Source organism: Acomys russatus, chromosome 14, assembly GCF_903995435.1.
Source record: "Acomys russatus chromosome 14, mAcoRus1.1, whole genome shotgun sequence".
NCBI lineage: Eukaryota > Metazoa > Chordata > Mammalia > Rodentia > Muridae > Acomys > Acomys russatus.
In genome coordinates, this window is record NC_067150.1 from 56,119,185 (window position 1) to 56,141,220 (window position 22,036).

Genomic DNA, 22,036 nt, shown 5'->3' on the forward strand with positions numbered 1-22,036 from the left:
ACGTTGGTCTACAACTAAAGTATCCATATTCCCCTTTGTGTAGCACGTGGCTGCACAAAGCTAAGATATAGAGTCAGAGGAATCTGGAGGTTACGGTCATCCTCAGCTATATTATGTAGTCATTTCAGTGCTAGCCTCGGCTGTGTGAGACCTTCTCTCAAAAAGGGTGATGTAAAGAACTAGACCGGATGCTGGGCGTGGTGGCGCACACCTTTAACTCCAGCACTCGGGAGGCAGAGGCAGGCACATCACTGTGAGTTCAAGGCCAGCCAGGTCTACAAAGTGAGTTCAAGACAGCCAAGGCTACACAGAGAAACCCTGTCTTGGAAAAAAAAAAAAAAAGAAAGAAAGAAAAAAGAAAGGCTGGGCAAAGTGGTGCACACCTTGTAGTTTCAGTGCTCACGAGTCTGAGGAAGGGTTATCCATAGGCTTAGACTAAGGGAAGTTGTCCTCTGACCTCCACAAAAACCCCTTCTGAACATAGCATAAGCAAGCTGCTAACAACATGAAAACAACTAAAGGTAAACCTTGTCAACAAAAAAGGAAGAAACAGCAAGAAAGAGAAGCAGGGGGTTATAACTCAGTGGTAAAGTGCTTGCTCAGCATGAAATGAACTCAGCATATGGGCTCAAGAGCAGAATACAGATACTAGAAAAAACAGAAATGTCCAGATCTGGGCGGGAGAGATGTCTGAGCAGATAGACACTGCTCTTGCAGAAGATCTGGGTTCAGTTCCTAGTAGCCACATGGTAGCTCACAGCTGTCTATAGCTCTAGTTCCAAGGGATCTGGTGGCCTTTTGGGCCTCTGTAAGCATCACACACACATGGCACACATACATACATGTAAGCAATGCACACATAAACTAAAAAATCAGTCTTTTAAAGAGTGCACAGAGCCCTAGAGGCTTGTTGGATGAGAGGTGTAAATAGAGATATAGTTGTGCTTCAAAAGGATTGAAGAAAGTGGTTATCGTCGAAAAAGGACGTGAAGTAGTAATACTGTAACTTACAAAACTTGGAGAGGAATTGTAAATTTACAGGTAGACATGACATAGCAAATTATAAGAGGATAGACTTAAAACCATGTCTGGGCCATTGAGATTGATCCCTGGCAGGGAAGGTACTTGTACAAGCCTGGTAACTGAGTTCAGGCCCCAGAACCCATATAAAAGTGGAAGAGAGAACCAGTTTTAGAGTTACTCTCTGACCACCGCACATGGGCCATGCTACGGACCTCCAAAATAATAATAGATAACTAAAAATACATCTGTACTTATCATACGCGTGCTAACAGCCAAAGGCATATATAAGAAAACAACTCAATTTTTTATTTGTTTGTTTGTTTTTTTCTTTTGAGACAGGGTTTCTCTTGTAGTTCTGGCTGCCCTGGACTTGCTTTGTAAACCAGGCTGACCTCAAACTCACAAAGATCTGCCTACCTCTGCCTCCTGAGTGCTAGGATTACAGGTGTGCACTACCATGCTTAGCTAAAATTTTTACATTCAATTTAAGATTTTTGTTCATCTGAGTTCTAGATATTTTTAAGATGTATTTATTTATTATTATGTATACAGTGCTCTGCCTACATGCACACCTGCAGGCCAGAAGAGGACATCAGATCACATTATAGATGGTTGTGAGCCACCATGTGGTTGCTGGGAATTGAACTCAGAATCTCTGGAAGAACCCTATGAGCATATACAGGGAGAAGAGGTCCCCCTCAGTCACAGTCATAGGGGAAGGGAGTAAGGGGGAAATGGGAGGGAGGGAGGAATGGGAGGATACAAGGGATAGGCTAACAATTTAGATGTAATATGAATAAATTAATAAAATATATTTTTTTTAAAAAAGAATCTCTGGAAGAATAGCCAGTGCTCTTAACCTCTGAGCCATCTCTCTAGCCCTGAGTTCTAAAATCTTAATAGGAAATTTTCTTGAATTTTTGAAGTCAATTTTTTGTGAAATTTATTTTCTGACTGTCATAGCATATAAATTATATCTCAATAACATTTTTTAATGAAAGCATATTTTCTGATCACAACAGAGTCCAACTAAAATTATTAATAAGTATGGTGTCAAGAAATCTAAAGTTATAATTAATTCATGAATCAAAGAAAAGATCACTGGACTGGAGAAATGGCTCAGTGGTTAAGAACTCTGGGTGCTTCTAGAGAGAGCCTCAGTTAGGCTTGTAGCACCCACACTGAGGTCCACAGCTGTCTGTGACTCTAGTTCCCGAGGATCCGATGGCCTCTTCTGGCCTCCGTGGGTATTGAGTGCACATTGTGCACAGACTACATGCAAGCAAAACAGCCACACACATAAGTAATTTTAAAGGCCAGCTGCAGTGGCTTGTGCTTGTTTACAGCAGTAGGAGTCAGAGTTCCCTGGGGCTTGCCAGCCATCTAACCTAGCTTACCTGGTGCAGGCAAACAACACCTAAGGTTTTCATCTGGGCTGTAACAAAATGCTCACACACACACACCTAAACACAGTGCACACACACACAGACACGCACACCTAAACACAGTGCACACACACACAGACATGCAAACCTAAACACAGTGCACACATACAGACATGCACACCTAAACACAGTGCACACACACACACAGAGACATGCACACCTAAACACAGTGCACACACACACAGACACGCACACCTAAACACAGTGCACACACACACAGACACGCACACCTAAACACAGTGCACACACACAGACACGCACACCTAAACACAGTGCACACACACACAGACATGCACACCTAAACACAGTGCACACACACACACACGCACACCTAAACACAGTGCACACACACACAGACCTGCACACCTAAACACAGTGCACACACACACACATACAGACATGCACACCTAAACACAGTGCACACACACACAGACATGCACACCTAAACACAGTGCACACACACAGACATGCACACCTAAACACAGTGCACACACACACACAGACATGCACACCTAAACACAGTGCACACACATACAGACATGCACACCTAAACACAGTGCACACACACACAGACATGGACACCTAAACACAGTGCACACACACACACAGACATGCACACCTAAACACAGTGCACACACACACAGACATGCACACCTAAACACAGTGCACACACACACAGACCTGCACACCTAAACACAGTGCACACACACACAGACACGCACACCTAAACACAGTGCACACACACACAGACACGCACACCTAAACACAGTGCGCGCACACACAGACATGCACACCTAAACACAGTGCACACACACACACATACAGACATGCACACCTAAACACAGTGCACACACACACAGACATGCACACCTAAACACAGTGCACACACACACAGACATGCACACCTAACCACAGTGCAAACACACACACACACACAATTGCCTTTTAAAAAAAATTTTTTTTTTTGGCAGAAGTTGTTATGTTGATCATCTGGGTGGAAGGTAGTATGTAGTTGTTTCTATCTGAGAAGTAACTTTTAAATAATAATTAAATGTGAAGGAAATTAAGCTTATAATTATGTTCTTAGGATCAAAGTTCTGATCGTACCAGTCTTTCTTCAGTGGGAGCCCAGGATTCTGAATCTACCTCTTTGACAGATGAAGATGTTTGCCATGAATTGGAAGGAGCCACTTCCTCCCAAGAAAGCAGTGCCACTTCAGGGACCAAGGGAACAGATATCAGCCGGGCCAGCCTGGGAAGCTCTGCCTCCTTAGAAGGTTTGCCCAGTTTCTGTCATGTTGCTGATTTGCAGTGTCTTTTTTTTCTTACTGGGTTAAATTTTTTCAGTCTTAAAAGATTTGCACAGCAAACAAACAAATAAAAATGGGGTGGGGTGCCAGAACCAGGGCACTTTAGAGAAGTCTAGCTTCTGTCCCCATCCCTTCACACGATGTGCTTCTGTTCTAGAATTAACTTTTTCTCACTTTTTTATTTTTTCACTTAAAAATGTAAACACAGGGTCCTTTTATATAACTTTACTATTTTGAAACTCAAAACGTAACAGGCACTGAACCCTTTCTCGCACATTGTTTCTTTCACTTAATAGACTGTCATGGTGCCCAAGTCCTCCCTCCTGAGCGCCCCTCATCCATCTCACAGTGGCTTCGGTCATTGCGTGGCTATGCTGCTGAGCATTTGGTTTCCAGACTGAATCATGCTTTACAACACTTGTGCCAATGTGTCTTTATGAGTTAATTCCCAAGTTGTCCTCAGAACAGTATTTCAAAGTCCCTTTTACAGATGCGGGCTATTTTGCATTTTCAGTAGCTGTACATGCAAGTGCCTATTTTTCTGTAGCCTTGTCAGTATGACAAAACATGTTGGAACTGGTAAGGTGGCTTAGTGGGTAAAGGTACTTGCCACCAAGCTAGATGACCTGAGTTGTATTCCCAGGACCCATATGATGAAAGGAGAGCATTGACCCCACAAGTTGTCCTCTGACCTCCACATGTATATTGCATGTGCCTATACAGAAATACATACATACAAACATGCACACACGCATGCACATAAATGCATACCCGCGGTGGCGCACTGTGCACTCGCTGCCTTTCCCCAGTGATACAATTTGGGATTTTTTAGGAAGTCAAAAAGGTGAATGTGTCTACTGTACGTCAGGCTGTATTTTGGGGCCTGATACTCAGCCTGATGACTAAGCATGTTGACCAATTTCTATGTTTTGCTGTGAGGAACATGCTTCAGCTTAGTTTTTATGTGTACTTCTGTTGTAGAAATGAGCTTGATGATCTGGTCTTCAAAACATTTAAATAACGCCTGTAGTTTACACCTTTTTTTCTTCATTGAAAAAGACTTTCTCAACTGGTTGGTGGTGGCAATGGCACATGCCTTTAATCCCAGCACTTTGGAGGCAGTGGCAGCCAGATCTTTGTGAGTTCAGTGCTAGCCTGGTCTACAAAGTAAGTTCTAGGAGAACAGAGAAAGCCTGTCTTGAAAAACCAAAAAGGAGGAGGAGGAAGTGTTGGAAGAGGAAGAAGGAAAGAGACTTTCTCATTAGTGATTTAGTTTTTCTAAATTACTTTTGGCATGCTTAGTAGAATTAGTTAGTGTTTTATCAGAATTTATGGAAGAAATTATTCTTAAATCGCTCCTCCTCGGTTTTCATGGTTCTGCTCTTTATTTTTCCAATCAGGATCCCTGTCAAAGTTTGCCTTACCTGGAAAGTCAGAAACTGCATCTTCCCTCAACACCAGTAATGCAAATATCTTCCAGAACTATGCAATGGAGGTACTGTTGTCTTCACAAGAGCACCTGCATACTGCTTTGGGAAGGCACATTGCTTTAGTGTTGATGGTTGTTGGTGGAGTGATAAAAGTTGAACATGTATCCTCTGAAATTTCAGAATGGTTTTTGATACGTGTTATTTCAAGTCATTGATGGCATGTGGTTATTAGGACACTTGTAAGCTTCTTGGAAATTTGTCAACACATAAAATATTTTCACTTTCACATTTGTATTTATAACTTGTTATGCTTATGTTCTCCTTGAACATTTATATTTGCATCATAAACATGGCCAGTTTTGTTGTGCAAACAAATTTGAAGAAGGTAAAGAACCAGTCTGGCTTTGTTGTCAATTTCCATTCTTCATTCTTTGTTAGTTTGAAGATTTCTCACTTTCTTACAATGAAATGGTTATACCTTTATACTTTTAAAAACTTGCCCCAATTTTTCTGAAAAAATACTGCTTCCAAGTATTTTGTTAAATGTGGTTGCTCTTTCACACTAACTTACATGAAGAAATTTGTTTCCTCTGGAATATAAATAGTGAGCACTTGGGGGGCTGGAGAGATGGCTCAGTGGTTAAGAGCACTGTCTGCTCTTCCAGAGGTCCTGAGTTCAATTCCCAGCAACCCCATGGTGGCTCACAGCCATCTATAATGTGATCTGATGCCCTCTTCTGGCCTGCAGGTATACATGCAGGCAGAGCACTGTATACATAATAAATAAATCTTAAAAAAAAAAAAAAATAGTGAGCAATGATGCGGAGTTTATTTTTCTGTGGCTTCAGAAATTTGTTTTATGAACTGCAACAGCAGCATGCACATAACGTACGAGCTCTGTCATGGTACATGGCTATATATGTACATGTAGCTGTGTGTGCTGAAATCTTTTGTTAATGCCTCAGAATCGTTGAGAGCTTTACTTTTGCAATGGGTTTCTTAACTAAAATGTGTCTTAACTTGCTGTATGCAGACCAGCTTGCCTAGCAAATGTTCTCTTCCCTAGGTCCTCATCTCAAGCTGTTCTCGGTGTAGAACTTGTGACTGTCTTGTCCATGATGAGGAGATCATGGCCGGCTGGACAGCAGATGACTCCAATCTCAATACTACATGCCCATTTTGTGGCAATCTTTTCTTACCCTTTCTGAATGTTGAAATCAGAGATTTAAGACGACCTGGAAGGTAAGAGTCTACCCTTTCCCCCTTGATGCTTAAGGATACTGTTTCCTAAAATACCTCTTTTCTCAAGATGTCTTTGATTAACATCCTAGATATTTCTTGAAGTCCAGCTCATCAACAGAAACTATGCACTCTGCATCCTCCTTCACAAATCGGCCACAGCAGCCTTGCATTTCAGCCTCAGCCTCTGGTCTGGACACATCTGCTCTCTCTGTTCAAGGGAATTTTGATCTAAATAAGTAAGTATGACTGTGGAGGATTCTAACTACATATGTTATACATGCTGTCCAAGCGTGATGGTGCACGCCTATAGTCCCAGCACTCGGGAGGCAGAGGCAGGCGGATCTCTGTGAGTTTGAGGCCAGCCTGGTCTACAGAGTGAGTCCAGGACAGGCAAGGCTACACAGAGAGACCTTGTCTTGAAAAAAGAAAAGAAAAGAAAAGAAAAAATATCTGATAGTACACTTGAAGTTTATAGTGACCAGCTTTTTCTCTATCTCTTCAAGTATTAACACTAACTTCTGTTTTAGAATATTTTATTTTCTGTTTATGAGTATATAGTAGCATAAGAAAACTTTTGGAGCTGATGTAAAACTGTAAAATTAAAGCATATATAGGAATCCCATATAAATAATCTATATTTAAATGTGGAAACTTGACTCCTTTTTGCAAAAATTCCAGATTCATCATATGTAGCCAGATAGGTGAAGCCATGATGTTAGTTGTGTGTGCAAAAAAGAAAATGCCTATGTAGTGCTGGCAAGGCAGACACAACCCATTTGATCATCAATACTTAGACCATAAAACCCAAAAAGTGTACGTGTACCGTCTCTCGTTCTGTTTCCCTTGTGCCCACGGTCCCTGTCTGCAACCCCTGAAGCAGTATGTGTCCAGTCGCTCCCTGTGCCCACGGTCCCTGTCTTCAACCCCTGAAGCAGTGTGTGTCCAGTCGCTCCCTGTGCCCACGGTCCCTGTCTGCAACCCCTGAAGCAGTGTGTGTCCAGTCGCTCCCTGTGCCCACGGTCCCTGTCTGTAACCCCTGAAGCAGTATGTGTCCAGTCGCTCCGCTGTGTAATTCAGGGCTGAGTAAGATCTCACTAACCATCTTGAATAAATGAAATGAATCTTGAATATTAAAAGTTTGTTTGATATAAACGAAATTTGGCCCCGTTACCACATTGCTTAAAATATATCTTATTTCCTAGTTGATGACCAAGTAGTACATTTCCTTTTATTTATTTGCTATAATCAGCTCTGATTCTTAAAAAAAAAAAACAAAAAACAAAAACAAAAAACATTGTTCTTCTAGATAAGATGAGATAAGACAACCTAAACACTGATAGGATTTTTTTTTTTTTTAATGTTCAAGCAAATCTAAACTGCAGGAAAATCCCTGTGCCCGAAGTATTCAGATCCCTGCTCACAGATCAAAAACTGTTATGTCCAAATGCCCACTCTTCCCAATGGCCAGGAGCATTAGTACATGCGGCCCCCTGGATAAGGACGATCCCGGAGGACAGAAGCTCATTCCTACAGGCAGCCTGCCCGCGACTTTACAGGGAGCTACAGTATGTATTTCAGTGTTTTCTCTTTTGTAGATTGATCGTTTACACAACTTTGTTCCCCTAGTCCTAATGACCATTATTAGCTTTAACTATAATATTGTCAGAGTGACGTTCCACGATGTAGTTCTGTTACCTTTCCACTCATGGAAATCACAGGCATTTAAAATATGTTTTAACTTTAAAATGATAATGCATCCTCATTCTCACATCTGTCACGTATGATTTCATTCACAGGATTCTTTAGGGTTAGAATGGCACCTCCCAAGTCCAGACCCTGTCACTGTTCCATACCTCAGTCCCTTAGTGGTGTGGAAGGAACTTGAGAGCTTACTGGAAAATGAAGGTGACCATGCAATAACAGTGGCCGACTTCGTGGACCATCATCCAATTGTCTTTTGGAACTTGGTGTGGTATTTTAGACGTCTCGACTTGCCCAGTAACTTGCCTGGATTGATTCTTTCTTCTGAGCACTGTAACAAGTATTCAAAGGTATGAGAGTAAAGTTAAGAGGCAGTGCTTCAATCACCATCATACTGTTTGCATATTCCTAATGATACGCAGTAAGGTTTATTTTTATGTTTGCTACTTTCACTACCATTGGAATCATCACATAAACAGAATTTTCTTCAGTTGCATTCGCAGACTAGCAGTGATCCAGTCATGGTTTCAGCTTTCTCCAAATAACACAAAGCATGATTATTGAGTCTTTGTTATCGCTTGAAGAGCAATGTAGGGGTCTCTCTTACGGTAAAGCTTTGTGAGTTGGCCCCACCATACTTCTTCAAAACTAAGAAGGATCAGTCCTTTTTAGGAGCATGTCTACTTCATATTGCAAGTGTGCACTGCCATTCTCCTCACCTCCTTACTCTGAGTTTTATTATGTTTTCTTATTTATTTAATCAGGTTTTTAAAACCCAGAGATTCATACATGCTATGCAAGGACCCTGCCCCTGAGATTTGTCCTCAGCCGCTCTCTATGTACATTTCTGTGTTTCCCATCTGTGTGTGTGCACAGATGCATATTGTGGGCCCAGCACAGCCTCAGGAGTCAGCACTTACCCTCCACCTTGTTTTGAAGCAGGGTCTTGTGTTGCTTTTCTACTGGGGACTCCAGGCTTGCCAGTCCACAGGTTCCTAGGACTTCTGTGTCCACCTGTCCCCTGTGGGCCCTGGGATTACAGACATTCATGTTACTGCATCCAGCTTTTACATGGGTTCTAGTGATTTGAACTCAAGTCCTCACACTTGTGTACCAGGCACTTAACCCACTTAGTCATCCACCAGCCCTGATGTGTTGTTCTGTTTTGTTTTGTTTGTTTGTTTGTTTGTTTGTTTATTTTGGTTTTCCGAGACAGGGTTTCTCTATGTAGCCTTGGCTGTCCTGGACTCGCTTTGTAGCCCAGGCTGACCTCGAACTCACAGCGATCCGCCTGCCTCTGCCTCCCGAGCGCTGGGATTAAAGGCGTGCGCCACCACGCCCGGCTTTGTATTGTTCTGTTTTTACCTTTTGTTACGCTGGGCTACTGACATGCAGTCTCGAAGCTCAGGAACCTTTGTCTTCTCCCTTGTACATGCATGTCTGTGATCATGCATGGACTTTTGATTTTTTTCAATACATTACAATAGTGTACATAGATGAGTAACAGAAATATTAATTTTGGCATAATTTTCTTGTCTGGGAAAGAGTTTTGAACTGAAAAATAGTGAGTAGATGGAGCAGACCTGCTGGGTTCGTTTTTCTTCCTATGGATTCTTGAATTATAAGCAGGGACAAGATTATCCCTGTGAGACGTCCTTCCTCATTCAGCTGAGGTGCCGTGTTAAATCTGCTGCTTAGCGTCATTAGCCTCTTACCCCAGCAAGTCTCCCTTCAAATGTGCAGAACTAAGTAATTTTCTGGGGTTTTTCCCTCTTCTATGTGTGTGTCTTTAAATTTTTATAAGGCATATGATGTCTAGTTTATGTCAACTTAACACAAGCTACAATCTTTTGGGAAGAGGGAACCTCCATTTATAAAATGTCCCATCAGATTGGCCTTTGGGAAAGCCTGTCGAACATTTTCTTAATTAGTAGTGGATGTGCGACCTGAGAGTTGTAAAGCTGAAATACCGTCTCCTCCCCAAGTTGCTTTTAGTCCTATTGCATTATCCCAGCAGTGGAAACCCTAAGACAGGCTTCATAAAATATTTACAAAATTATGTAAGGATTAATAGTAAATTTTTATTTTACAACACAGATTCCCCGCCACTGTATGTCTGAAGATAGCAAATATGTTTTAATTCAGATGTTATGGGACAACATGAAATTGCATCAGGATCCGGGGCAACCCTTGTACATCCTCTGGAATGCCCACAGTAAGTGTCGCCCTAGAGTGCCGCCTTCTGGAGACTCATCTCCGTGAGCTGTAAAGCCTCCGCTCTGTGTAATTGACTTCTCTGTCACTGTGCTTTCTGTCTTACAGGTCAGAACCGCACTCTTCTGTTTGAGAGTGAGTGAGCTGATGTCAGCGCCGCCCTCTGCGGAGCTGAGCTCTGATGGTTTGGTTTGGGAGGGCTGCTCACCATGTGCTGAAGGGCTTGCTGGTGGTTTGTACTGGTCAGCTCAGAGAACATTGCTTGTCCCAATTTCTTCTTTTACTTATTGTTTGTTTTCATGCCTGGCTGCTGATGTAGACTTTCCTCTGGGGGCTCTATTAAGGAAAACTACTTTTAGTTGTATGTTTGAGGCCACAAAACTTTGCAGGCCTAATTGTGTCATTGTCTTTTTCTTTTCTGTTTTGCTTCTTTTATTTTTAAACGTCTATTCCTTTATCTAGTGTCCTTAATTTATCTTTAATGCTTTCTAAGTTTTTTAACAATTGTTAGTTTCTGTTTAATTTATTTCTCCCTTCTACATGAACATTTCCTTCATCTGCTGTTTTGTTCTTTTTCAGCTCAAAAGTATCCAATGGTCCATTTGTTACAAAAAAGTGATAACTCTTTTAACCAGGAACTGTTGAAAAGTATGGTGAAAAGCATTAAAATGAATGATGTCTATGGACCCATGAGTCAGATTTTAGAGACACTGAATAAGTGTCCACATTTTAAAAGACAGCGGTAAGTCTTTTTAAGTGAACAGGTTGGTTCTCTAATGAGATGCATCCTATTCGCTTCATCATTTCTATACTATTCTGTGCTTAGGAAGCATAAAAGGGTTTGTAGAGAACATAAAAACCTCAAAGAATTCTAATATTTTTCTCCATCTCTTTGCCCACAGGAGTTTATATAGAGAAATCCTATTTCTCTCACTTGTGGCACTGGGAAGAGAGAACATTGATATAGGTAACTCAGCCTCATAGACAATGTAGTTATTTAGCATATTGTAGATTTTCAAGGGTTTTCATTGGTGGTCTTAGTTATTATATCATTGCATTAACTTGTTAGAAAAATGGTTCTTTTAGTTTTAGCATCTCTTTAGATGTATTATTTTTAAATGATGACTATGTACTTATCTGTATTTATGTTTATACATGTAAGCAAGTGTATTTTTGGTTTGGTTTGGTTTTGGTTTTTTGGGACAGGGTTTCTCTGTGTAGCCTTGGCTGTCTGGGAACTCACTTTATAGAGCAGGCTGGCCTTGATCTCAGATACCCACCTACCTCTGCCTCCCGAGGGCTGGGATTAAAGGCATGTGCTACCACTTCCCAGCAAATGAGTATAATATTTTAAATTAACATTTTAAGAACAGGCTACTTTAGTTAGAAGAAAATAAATGGCTCATAAAGAAGATAGAAATGGACAACTTACTTAGTCAAGTTGTTTTAAGGTCTCAGCTTTAAAAAGCTTTAGCTATTAGGGCTAGTGGGATGGCTCAGTGGTTAAAGGCATATGACCACCAAACCTGATGACCTGAGTTTGAGCCCTAGAAAACACATGATAGAAGGAGAGAACCCAAGTCCTACAAGTTTTTCTGTAACCTATGTATTTTCACCATAGCACATGTGCATGCAACACACACAAACACAAGAAGTTAAATAAATATAAGTTTAAAGCTATTTAGATATTAATTGAAGTCTTATAGAGGGCAGTTTAAATTCTTTTTTTTTTTTTTCCGAGACAGGGTTTCTCTTGTGTAGCCTTGGCTGTCCTGGACTTGCTTAGTAGACCAGGCTGGACTCGAACTCTTAGCGAATGTTTAAATTCTTTATTTAAAAAAAAAAATTATAAAAAAAAATAAATAAGTGTAAGAAGCTGGCATGATAACCTGAGTTTGATGCCTGAAACCCACTGTGGAAAGAGATCTCTGACTCCCGAAAGATATCTTCTGACTCTACATGTGCACATCATATCTTACACACACACACACACACACACACACACACACACACACACACACACACACACACTTACTTACTTCTGCATATGCACACAACAACAATAATAAAAACTTTAAAAGTATGATCTAAGTAAATACAGTCAGGGCTAGTGAGATGGCTGAGCAGTGAAGAACCCTGCTGCGCTCCCAGAGGACACACAGCCACATGTAGCTCCAGCTCTAGGGGATCCCAGAGGACACACACAGCCACATGTAGCTCCAGCTCTAGAGGATCCCAGACAACACACAGTCACATGTAGCTCCAGCTCTAGGGGATCCCAGAAGACACACACAGTCACATGTAGCTCCAGCTCTAGGGGATCCCAGAGGACAACACACAGTCACATGTAGCTCCAGCTCTAGGGGATCCCAGACAACACACAGTCACATGTAGCTCCAGCTCTAGAGGATCCCAGAGGACACACAGTCACATGTAGCTCCAGCTTTAGGGGATCCCAGAGGACACACACAGTCACATGTAGCTCCAGCTCTAGGGGATCCCAGAGGACACACACAGTCACATGTAGCTCCAGCTCTAGGGGATCCCAGACAACACACAGTCACATGTAGCTCCAGCTCTAGGGGATCCCAGAGGACACACACAGTCACATGTAGCTCCAGCTCTAGGGGATCCCAGACAACACACAGTCACATGTAGCTCCAGCTCTAGAGGATCCCAGAGGACACACAGTCACATGTAGCTCCAGCTCTAGGGGATCCCAGAGGACACACAGTCACATGTAGCTCCAGCTCTAGGGGATCCCAGAGGACACACAGCCACATGTAGCTCCAGCTCTAGGGGATCCCAGAGGACACACACAGTCACATGTAGCTCCAGCTCTAGGGGATCCCAGAGGACAACACACAGTCACATGTAGCTCCAGCTCTAGGGGATCCCAGACAACACAGTCACATGTAGCTCCAGCTCTAGAGGATCCCAGAGGACACACAGTCACATGTAGCTCCAGCTCTAGGGGATCCCAGAGGACACACAGTCACATGTAGCTCCAGCTCTAGGGGATCCCAGAGGACACACACAGTCACATGTAGCTCCAGCTCTAGGGATCCCAGAGGACACACAGTCACATGTAGCTCCAGCTCTAGGGGATCCCAGAGGACACACACAGTCACATGTAGCTCCAGCTCTAGGGGATCCCAGAGGACACACAGTCACATGTAGCTCCAGCTCTAGGGGATCCCAGAAGACACACACAGTCACATGTAGCTCCAGCTCTAGAGGATCCCAGACAACACACAGTCACATGTAGCTCCAGCTCTAGGGGATCCCAGAAGACACACACAGTCACATGTAGCTCCAGCTCTAGAGGATCCCAGAGGACACACAGTCACATGTAGCTCCAGCTCTAGGGGATCCCAGAAGACACACACAGTCACATGTAGCTCCAGCTCTAGAGGATCCCAGAGGACACACAGTCACATGTAGCTCCAGCTCTAGGGGATCCCAGAGGACAACACACAGTCACATGTAGCTCCAGCTCTAGGGGATCCCAGACAACACACAGTCACATGTAGCTCCAGCTCTAGAGGATCCCAGAGGACACACAGTCACATGTAGCTCCAGCTCTAGGGGATCCCAGAGGACACACACAGTCACATGTAGCTCCAGCTCTAGGGGATCCCAGAGGACACACACAGTCACATGTAGCTCCAGCTCTAGGGGATCCCAGACAACACACAGTCACATGTAGTTCCAGCTCTAGGGGATCCCAGACAACACACAGTCACATGTAGCTCCAGCTCTAGGGGATCCCAGAGGACACACAGTCACATGTAGCTCCAGCTCTAGGGGATCCCAGAGGACACACAGTCACATGTAGCTCCAGCTCTAGGGGATCCCAGAGGACACACAGCCACATGTAGCTCCAGCTCTAGGGGATCCCAGAAGACACACACAGTCACATGTAGCTCCAGCTCTAGGGGATCCCAGAGGACAACACACAGTCACATGTAGCTCCAGCTCTAGGGGATCCCAGACAACACACAGTCACATGTAGCTCCAGCTCTAGAGGATCCCAGAGGACACACAGTCACATGTAGCTCCAGCTCTAGGGGATCCCAGAGGACACACAGTCACATGTAGCTCCAGCTCTAGGGGATCCCAGAGGACACACACAGTCACATGTAGCTCCAGCTCTAGGGGATCCCAGAGGACACACAGTCACATGTAGCTCCAGCTCTAGGGGATCCCAGAGGACACACACAGTCACATGTAGCTCCAGCTCTAGGGGATCCCAGAGGACACACAGTCACATGTAGCTCCAGCTCTAGGGGATCCCAGAAGACACACACAGTCACATGTAGCTCCAGCTCTAGAGGATCCCAGACAACACACAGTCACCTGTAGCTCCAGCTCTAGGGGATCCCAGAAGACACACACAGTCACATGTAGCTCCAGCTCTAGGGGATCCCAGAAGACACACACAGTCACATGTAGCTCCAGCTCTAGAGGATCCCAGAGGACACACAGTCACATGTAGCTCCAGCTCTAGGGGATCCCAGAAGACACACACAGTCACATGTAGCTCCAGCTCTAGGGGATCCCAGAAGACACACACAGTCACATGTAGCTCCAGCTCTAGGGGATCCCAGAGGACACACAGCCACATGTAGCTCCAGCTCTAGAGGATCCCAGAGGACACACAGTCACATGTAGCTCCAGCTCTAGAGGATCCCAGAGGACACACAGTCACATGTAGCTCCAGCTCTAGGGGATCCCAGAGGACACACAGTCACATGTAGCTCCAGCTCTAGGGGATCCCAGAGGACACACACAGTCACATGTAGCTCCAGCTCTAGGGGATCCCAGAGGACACACACAGTCACATGTAGCTCCAGCTCTAGAGGATCCCAGAGGACAACACACAGTCACATGTAGCTCCAGCTCTAGGGGATCCCAGAGGACACACAGTCACATGTAGCTCCAGCTCTAGAGGATCCCAGACAACACACAGTCACATGTAGCTCCAGCTCTAGGGGATCCCAGAGGACACACACAGTCACATGTAGCTCCAGCTCTAGGGGATCCCAGAGGACACACACAGTCACATGTAGCTCCAGCTCTAGAGGATCCCAGAGGACAACACACAGTCACATGTAGCTCCAGCTCCAGGGGATCCAGTGCCCTCTTCTGGCCCCCATGATCACCCACACACATGCACACAAGCACAGTCAGACATTACATACACATAAATAAAAATAAAATAAATCTTTATGTAGGCCACCTTACATGGGTTCTGGGATCTGAACTCAAGTCTTCATGATAGCAACAGGCTCTTTTAATATCAGCTATCCCTCCAGCCTCACAACCCTTCAAAACAAAATAAATATTTTTAAGAGACAAAAACTACAATCATGGAGCACTGTTCTTGGGAAATTGCTAGTCACCTAGTTGAAACATTGAAAATCAAGAAATAAGCTGGATGATGGTGGTGTACACCATTAATCCCAGCACTCGGGAGACAGAGGCAGGCGGATCTCTGTGAGTTCAAGGCCAGCCTGGTCTACAAAGCAAGTCCAGGACAGCCAAGGCTACACAGAGAAACCCTATTTCAAAAAAAAAAATAAATAAATAAACAACTAGTCCATAGTTAGGGTTTCGTTTGTTTGTTTGTTTGTTTGTTTGTTTGTTTGTTTTTCGAGACAGGGTTTCTCTGTGTAGCCTTGGCTGTCCTGGACTCACTTTGTAGACCAGGCTGACCTTGAACTCACAGGGATCCACCTGCCTCTGCCTCCTGAGTGCTGGGATTAAAAGTGTGCACCACCACCGGTTTCTATAGCTGTGATAAAACACCATGACAAAAAACAAGGAGAGGAAAGGGTTTATTTCATCTTATAACTCCTAAGTCATAATCCACCACTGAGGAAAATCAAGGCAGGTACCTAGAGGCACGAACTGAAGCAGAGGCCATTGAGGAATGCTGCTTACTGTCTCACTCATCTTGGCTTGCTCAGCTTGTTTCCTTGTACAACTCAGAACCACCTGCCCAGGGTGGCACCGCCCACAGTGGACCTTCCTACACCCATCACTGCTAAGAAAATGCCCATCAGACCTGTCTGCAGGCTATCTAACGGAGAGTCTTGTCAACTGAGGGTCCTTTTCTCCATAACTCTAGCTTGGGTCAAGTCAACAAAAACAAATGAAAACTAACCAGGACAAATCCTCAAAAGAGAACTACAGTGACTATACAAAAATCAGGTAAAATAGACAATTAGAGACCAAAACATTTAAAACAAGAGCCAATCTACCAAAGTGACACAATGATAAAAAATTTTCACCTTAGAAAAAAAGTATAGGTATAAATCCTTATCTTGGATTAGATGGCAGGTTTGTTTGGTTGGTTGGTTGGTTGGTTGGTTTGGTTGATTTTGGTTTTGGTTTTGGTTTTTTTCAAGACACTATCTCTCTGTATAGCCTTGGCTGTCCTGGACTCACTTTGTAGACCAGGCTGGCCTCGAACTCATAGCAATCCATCTGCCTCTGCCTCCCGAGTACTGGGATTAAAGGTGTGTACCACCATGCCTGGCTTAGATGGCAGTTTCTTAAGTATACCATGAAAAACACAAGCAAGGGGCCAGTGAGATGGTTCAGCAGGTAAAGATGCTTTTTGTGTAAACCTGGCTACCTAGTTCAATCTCTAGAACCCACATAAAGGTGGACCGAGAGAACAGTTCTACAAAGTGTCCTCTGACCTCTGCAGATGCACTATGGCATGCATACACACACATACACACACACACACACACACACACACACACACACACACACACACACACACCATACTCTGGACAGCAACAAAATTAAAACACCATTAAAAATGAAAAGATAACACAAAAACTCATATAGCTGATATATGTGTCACATATCATATAGCAAAATCATGTATCTGATAAAAGCATAGTATTCAGTATAAAGAACTTTTTATTTAAATGTTCAAAGTTTCATGTAAATGCAATGTATCTTTGTTATATCCATCCCCCACTCCCCCCTCCAGCCCTTTCTGTCCTCCTAAGATTTTTTCCCTCCCAATTATGCCTTTTTTTTTTTTAAATGACATACTAAGTCCAATTACTGCTGCTTACATATGCAGGGGATATATGATCATCCACCATGGCATGGGCAAAAAAAGCATTTATAACTTAACAAAAGCAATCCAATTTAAAACTTGGCAAAGGATTTCACCATTTATTTTTCCAACAGGAGATACACAAATTGACTAAAAAGCACAAGAGAAAATGAATTCAGTATCTTTATTCATATTTAAAGTGCAAGGCCAAAAAAACAAGTTACTACTTCACAACTTCTAGAATATCTAGCATTAGAAAAACAGTAAAAAGCAAGCGTTAGAAAGGATGTGGAGAAATTGGGGCCCACATATGTTGCTGGTGAGAATGTAAACTGATGTGGCCACCAGAAACAGTTCCGTGTGTCATCAGAGGTTAAAACAGAGTTCCTGTGCCCCAGCAGTCCTGCTTCTGCGTAGATGCCCAGGGTCACTGGAGCATGCACTCAGAGCCTCTGCAGGAGATGTTTGCCACATTCACAGTAACCAAAAGGGGAAAGTCCAAACGTGCCTCACCTGAGAGCTGGAGACATAAAATGTGGCATATTTGTCTTATAGAATATTGTTCATAGGTTAAAAATTGTTGAGCCAAACATGGTAGTGTGCTAGCACCTGGGAGGCTGGGGCAAGAGGCTCACACGTTTAATGAAGACCAGCCTCGGCTGAATTTGAATCTGAAAGTGAATCTGAGAACTGCCAAGATAAACAGAAGAACGAAGACAGATAAATCTACAACATGCGCCGGGCGTGCCTTTAAATCCCAGCATTCAGGAGGCAGACGCAGATGGATCACTGTGAGTTCCAAGCCAGCCTGGTCTACAAAGAAAGTTCTAAGGCAGCCAGGGCTACACAGAGAAACCCTGTCCTGGGGGGAGAATTGTACAACATGCAATACATAATAATCTTGAATATGCGTAGCAAAAGAAACCACACAGGAAGAGTCACATGTCTTATGCTTAAGTATATGTCAAGCATCCAGATAGAAAATAGGTCTGCTATTTCTAGTGCCTAGGAGAAGGGAATGAATGGGAAGCTGTTGCCGACTACTTTTGAGTATTTGGTAGGATGAAATATTGTGGCATTAGAGAGAGGTGATGACTGTACAATCTTGTGACTATACAAAAAGCAAAACAATAGGAAAACAACCACCTCACTCAGCTTTACTAAGTTATAAATTGGCAAATTGTATATATATATATCAAGTGTATCTCAAATTTATATATTTTATCTAACCACAAAAGAATAGTCATGAAATATTTAAAAGAATATGTGTTAGTTGGCTTTCCCTTGTAGAAGCCCATGTCACTATAATTTGGCCAGTGCAGACAGACCTAGGAAAGTCAGTGGGGCCAAATAGACTCTTAGGAATAAGCAAGGACATCCAAGGAGAAATACCTGATAAAACTGGATAGGAAAGGCAGAGTATTAAAAGAGTGCCAGTCTCTGGAACCCCTGGGGAAGGTACTAGAACCTGAGATAATGAAGAATGCATTCTCAGAGCACGGCTTTTTAACTAATGAGACAGAAAGATACCAAGAAAAAGCTCTAGGCTTGTTTTTACTGTCCCTTTATTTTCTACCCAGTAGAACCCCAGAGCATATTCAGGTTTTACTCTTGCCTTCTGATGAAAGGCATTTTGTTTAATAACCAAAGATACTTTATGAGGTTGTGTTGTTGGCCATCATCTCACATGAGTCTCCACTGTGGCACCATTTCATAGAGCAATACTGATGCCTGTCATCTCCCCACAGCAGAATTATGAGACCTGAGTGAAATTCAGGCATAACTTATAGCTCACTTATGTTCTCAGGGTTTGTTTAAAGTAAACCAAGAGGTTGAGGCAAGAGGATTGCAAGGTCAAAGACCTGCCTTGCCTTCAGAGTGAGTTCAAACTAGCCTGGGAAATGTAGCAAGACCCTGTCTCAGAATAAACCGTTTAAGAAGGGCTAGGTAGGGTATAGCTAAGTGGCATAGAATTTGCTTATCATGTACAAGGCCTTAGGTTCAACCCCCAGTACTGCCAAAATAATACAGTAATAATAATAGTTATAAAACCCCATCTATTTCCTATGAGAAAGAAGGAAAAATCACTCGGGATGATATCAGAAGCTATTTGGCTGTGCATGATGACACATGGTTATAATCCTAGTTCTCAGAAGACTGAGGTAGGTAAGCTGCTGTGAGCTACAAGCCAGCTTGGGCAACATAGTAAGCTAGCTCAAGGCCAGCCTATGCTGCATTGATAGACAGTACCTGAAAAACTTAAAATATTAAAAATTAAGTTTTTTCCCACCAAGTCCCCACAGTAGGAAATGTAGGTAATACATGTTTAACTGTAAAAAAAAAAAAAAAAAAAAAAAAAAAAAAAAAAAAAAATTTAAATTAAATCTTAAAAGTAAAAAAAACTGGACCCATTTTTTTTCTTAAGCTTGTTTTGTTGGGGGAAATTACCATGATTTTTTTCTTTTTCATGGCTCTAGCGCTTCACCTAGGTTCAGGACAAGGCACGTGCTCCGCCACAAGCACTTAACTCTTTGTTCTGAGACAGGTTTTTCTTTAACTTGTTCTGTAGTCCAGGCTGGCTTTGAAGGCTCTTTCTGCCTCAGCTTCCCCAGTCCTTTACTGCTGGACTGTGACAAGAGGCTTGCTCCATTGCTTATTCTTACTATCTTATTGAGCCTAAAAAACAAGTTACAAAAGTAAGTGTGTGGTATTCAGTGGGTTTAAGTGCCGATGTTTTATGGACATTGTCCTGTGCTGCCTGGCTCTGAGATGCTTTGTTCTCATGGTCCCCTTCTGCTGGCCTTGTATTTGTGGGCCTGTGGATGGCAGGGGTACCCTGAAGACACAGCCCTGGCCCCTAACCTTGTGGTTTGTTCTATTATAGCAACTTGATTGTGGTCAATATCAGACATGAATTTCTTCTTTTATTTCTTAATGACATTTTGCAGATGCTTTTGACAAAGAATATAAGATGGCTTATGATCGTCTCACACCCAGTCAAGTCAAGAGTACACATAACTGTGACAGACCACCAAGTACGGGGGTGATGGAATGCCGGAAAACCTTTGGAGAACCTTATCTCTAAGATGTGTGTGTATATGCATACATTCAATATATAGTGTACAGTCCATGTACAGAGTGACACTTTTAGACTCTAAACTTCAGTTTTTGAGAATGCGTTTGTAAATGGATTGGAAAGTCCGGGTCGCTTATGTACAGAGTACTTTCGTGAGAGAACAGTGACAGATACGGGGAGAGCCACTTACCTCCCGTTTATTTCTTTAGCGCCCCTGTAAAGTAATTAAGTACTCTGTGATGAGGGAGTCTCTTTAAAAAAAAAAATTGGTTGCCACAAAATTAGACAATGGTCTTTGGGTTTCTTTCAGAAGAGACAGATGGGGAAATCATGTCTGCAACATAAACAGAAATATGAGATCAAAGTGTCTCCTGTTTTCATGTTCTGACCATGAAATTGTATTATATATATTTTAAATAGTTTATAGTAAGTTGATATTTTTTTAATTTTTAAATTTAATATAGCAAACTTAAAATGAATTTAAACTTATGAACCAAGTGTTTATTTTCGTTGTCTGCTCTTTGCAGTAGTTAGCACAGCTGCAGACCTCTATATGTATAGCTTACCTATATATTTTTTTTTATTACTCGAGAGAAAGAATTTTAACACATCAGTGCTAGTGTCATTGTCCTCCTCAGATTGCATGCCAGCACCCCTAAATCTGACTGCTGAGAGTGAGTGATGGAGGGCAGGCCATGAAACCTGTGCAGGGAGTGCCAGACAGGGTGCCTATGTCATGGCCTCCTGTCTCCTCCACTGTGAGTAGATGCAAACAGTACCCAGGGAAAATAGCTTACAATCCAAATATTGATTTAAAATTTATTATTCTATATGAAAACTTATGTAGGGGAATATAATTGACAACTGACTCTTCCAACTTTCACCCAAAATATTGGGTATGAAACAAATTGCACTGTAAAATATGTATCTGAAATATGGTTTAATGGAGTATTCTGTTAATAATATATATAGAGAGATTCAGAGTTATTTTTGAAAGCAGAAAAATAGCACAGCCAGAGGGAATTTCCCATATTGAGGAACTTAGCTTTTTCAACAAGTTTCAGGGCCTGAAGTTCACGGGATCCAAGATGTAGAGAACTAGACATAATCAGACCGTAAGTTCGGTGTTTAAACAGCGTGAGTATTAAATTGACTTAAAATGGATTTTTAGTTATATTATTTCTAAAATCACTTTCTTTGAATAATTTCTCATTAAGGAAAAAGCATCCTTTGGCCTTTAGAATTAATTATTCATGTATTTTCAGTGTATGTGTGTGCATTTGCAAAAGTTGTCATTTGTAAAGGAAGGCTAGCCATTTTAAAAGGAAGAGAAAAGAGGGTGGTCCCAAATTTCGTGTTTAAAGCCACCATGATACTTGACCTGGAAGTAATTGTCAGAGCCCCAAGACTCAGCAGCCACAGGAGAGCTGCCTTCCAGTTCCCACCAGGGCTGAGTAGCCAGGCTGAAGCGTGGCACAACTTTCGCCCTCTAGCAAGTTGTGGGGAGAGCT

At 42.6% G+C, this 22,036-nt stretch overlaps 1 protein-coding gene across 1 annotated transcript in view; it reads left to right on the top strand.

The window, feature by feature from the left end:
- Positions 1-20,579, top strand: part of Dennd4a (DENN domain containing 4A) — a 75,101-nt gene extending 54,522 nt beyond the window's left edge. Inside the window, exons 22-32 of the mRNA XM_051156684.1 lie at positions 3,556-3,745; positions 5,179-5,273; positions 6,275-6,450; positions 6,540-6,686; positions 7,817-8,015; positions 8,247-8,501; positions 10,249-10,366; positions 10,474-10,500; positions 10,945-11,107; positions 11,268-11,332; positions 20,398-20,579. Coding sequence (XP_051012641.1) covers positions 3,556-3,745; positions 5,179-5,273; positions 6,275-6,450; positions 6,540-6,686; positions 7,817-8,015; positions 8,247-8,501; positions 10,249-10,366; positions 10,474-10,500; positions 10,945-11,107; positions 11,268-11,332; positions 20,398-20,534 — 1,572 coding nt within the window. The 3' untranslated portion in view covers positions 20,535-20,579. The remainder of the gene's footprint in view (positions 1-3,555; positions 3,746-5,178; positions 5,274-6,274; positions 6,451-6,539; positions 6,687-7,816; positions 8,016-8,246; positions 8,502-10,248; positions 10,367-10,473; positions 10,501-10,944; positions 11,108-11,267; positions 11,333-20,397) is intronic.
- The last annotated feature ends 1,457 nt before the right edge of the window (positions 20,580-22,036 follow it).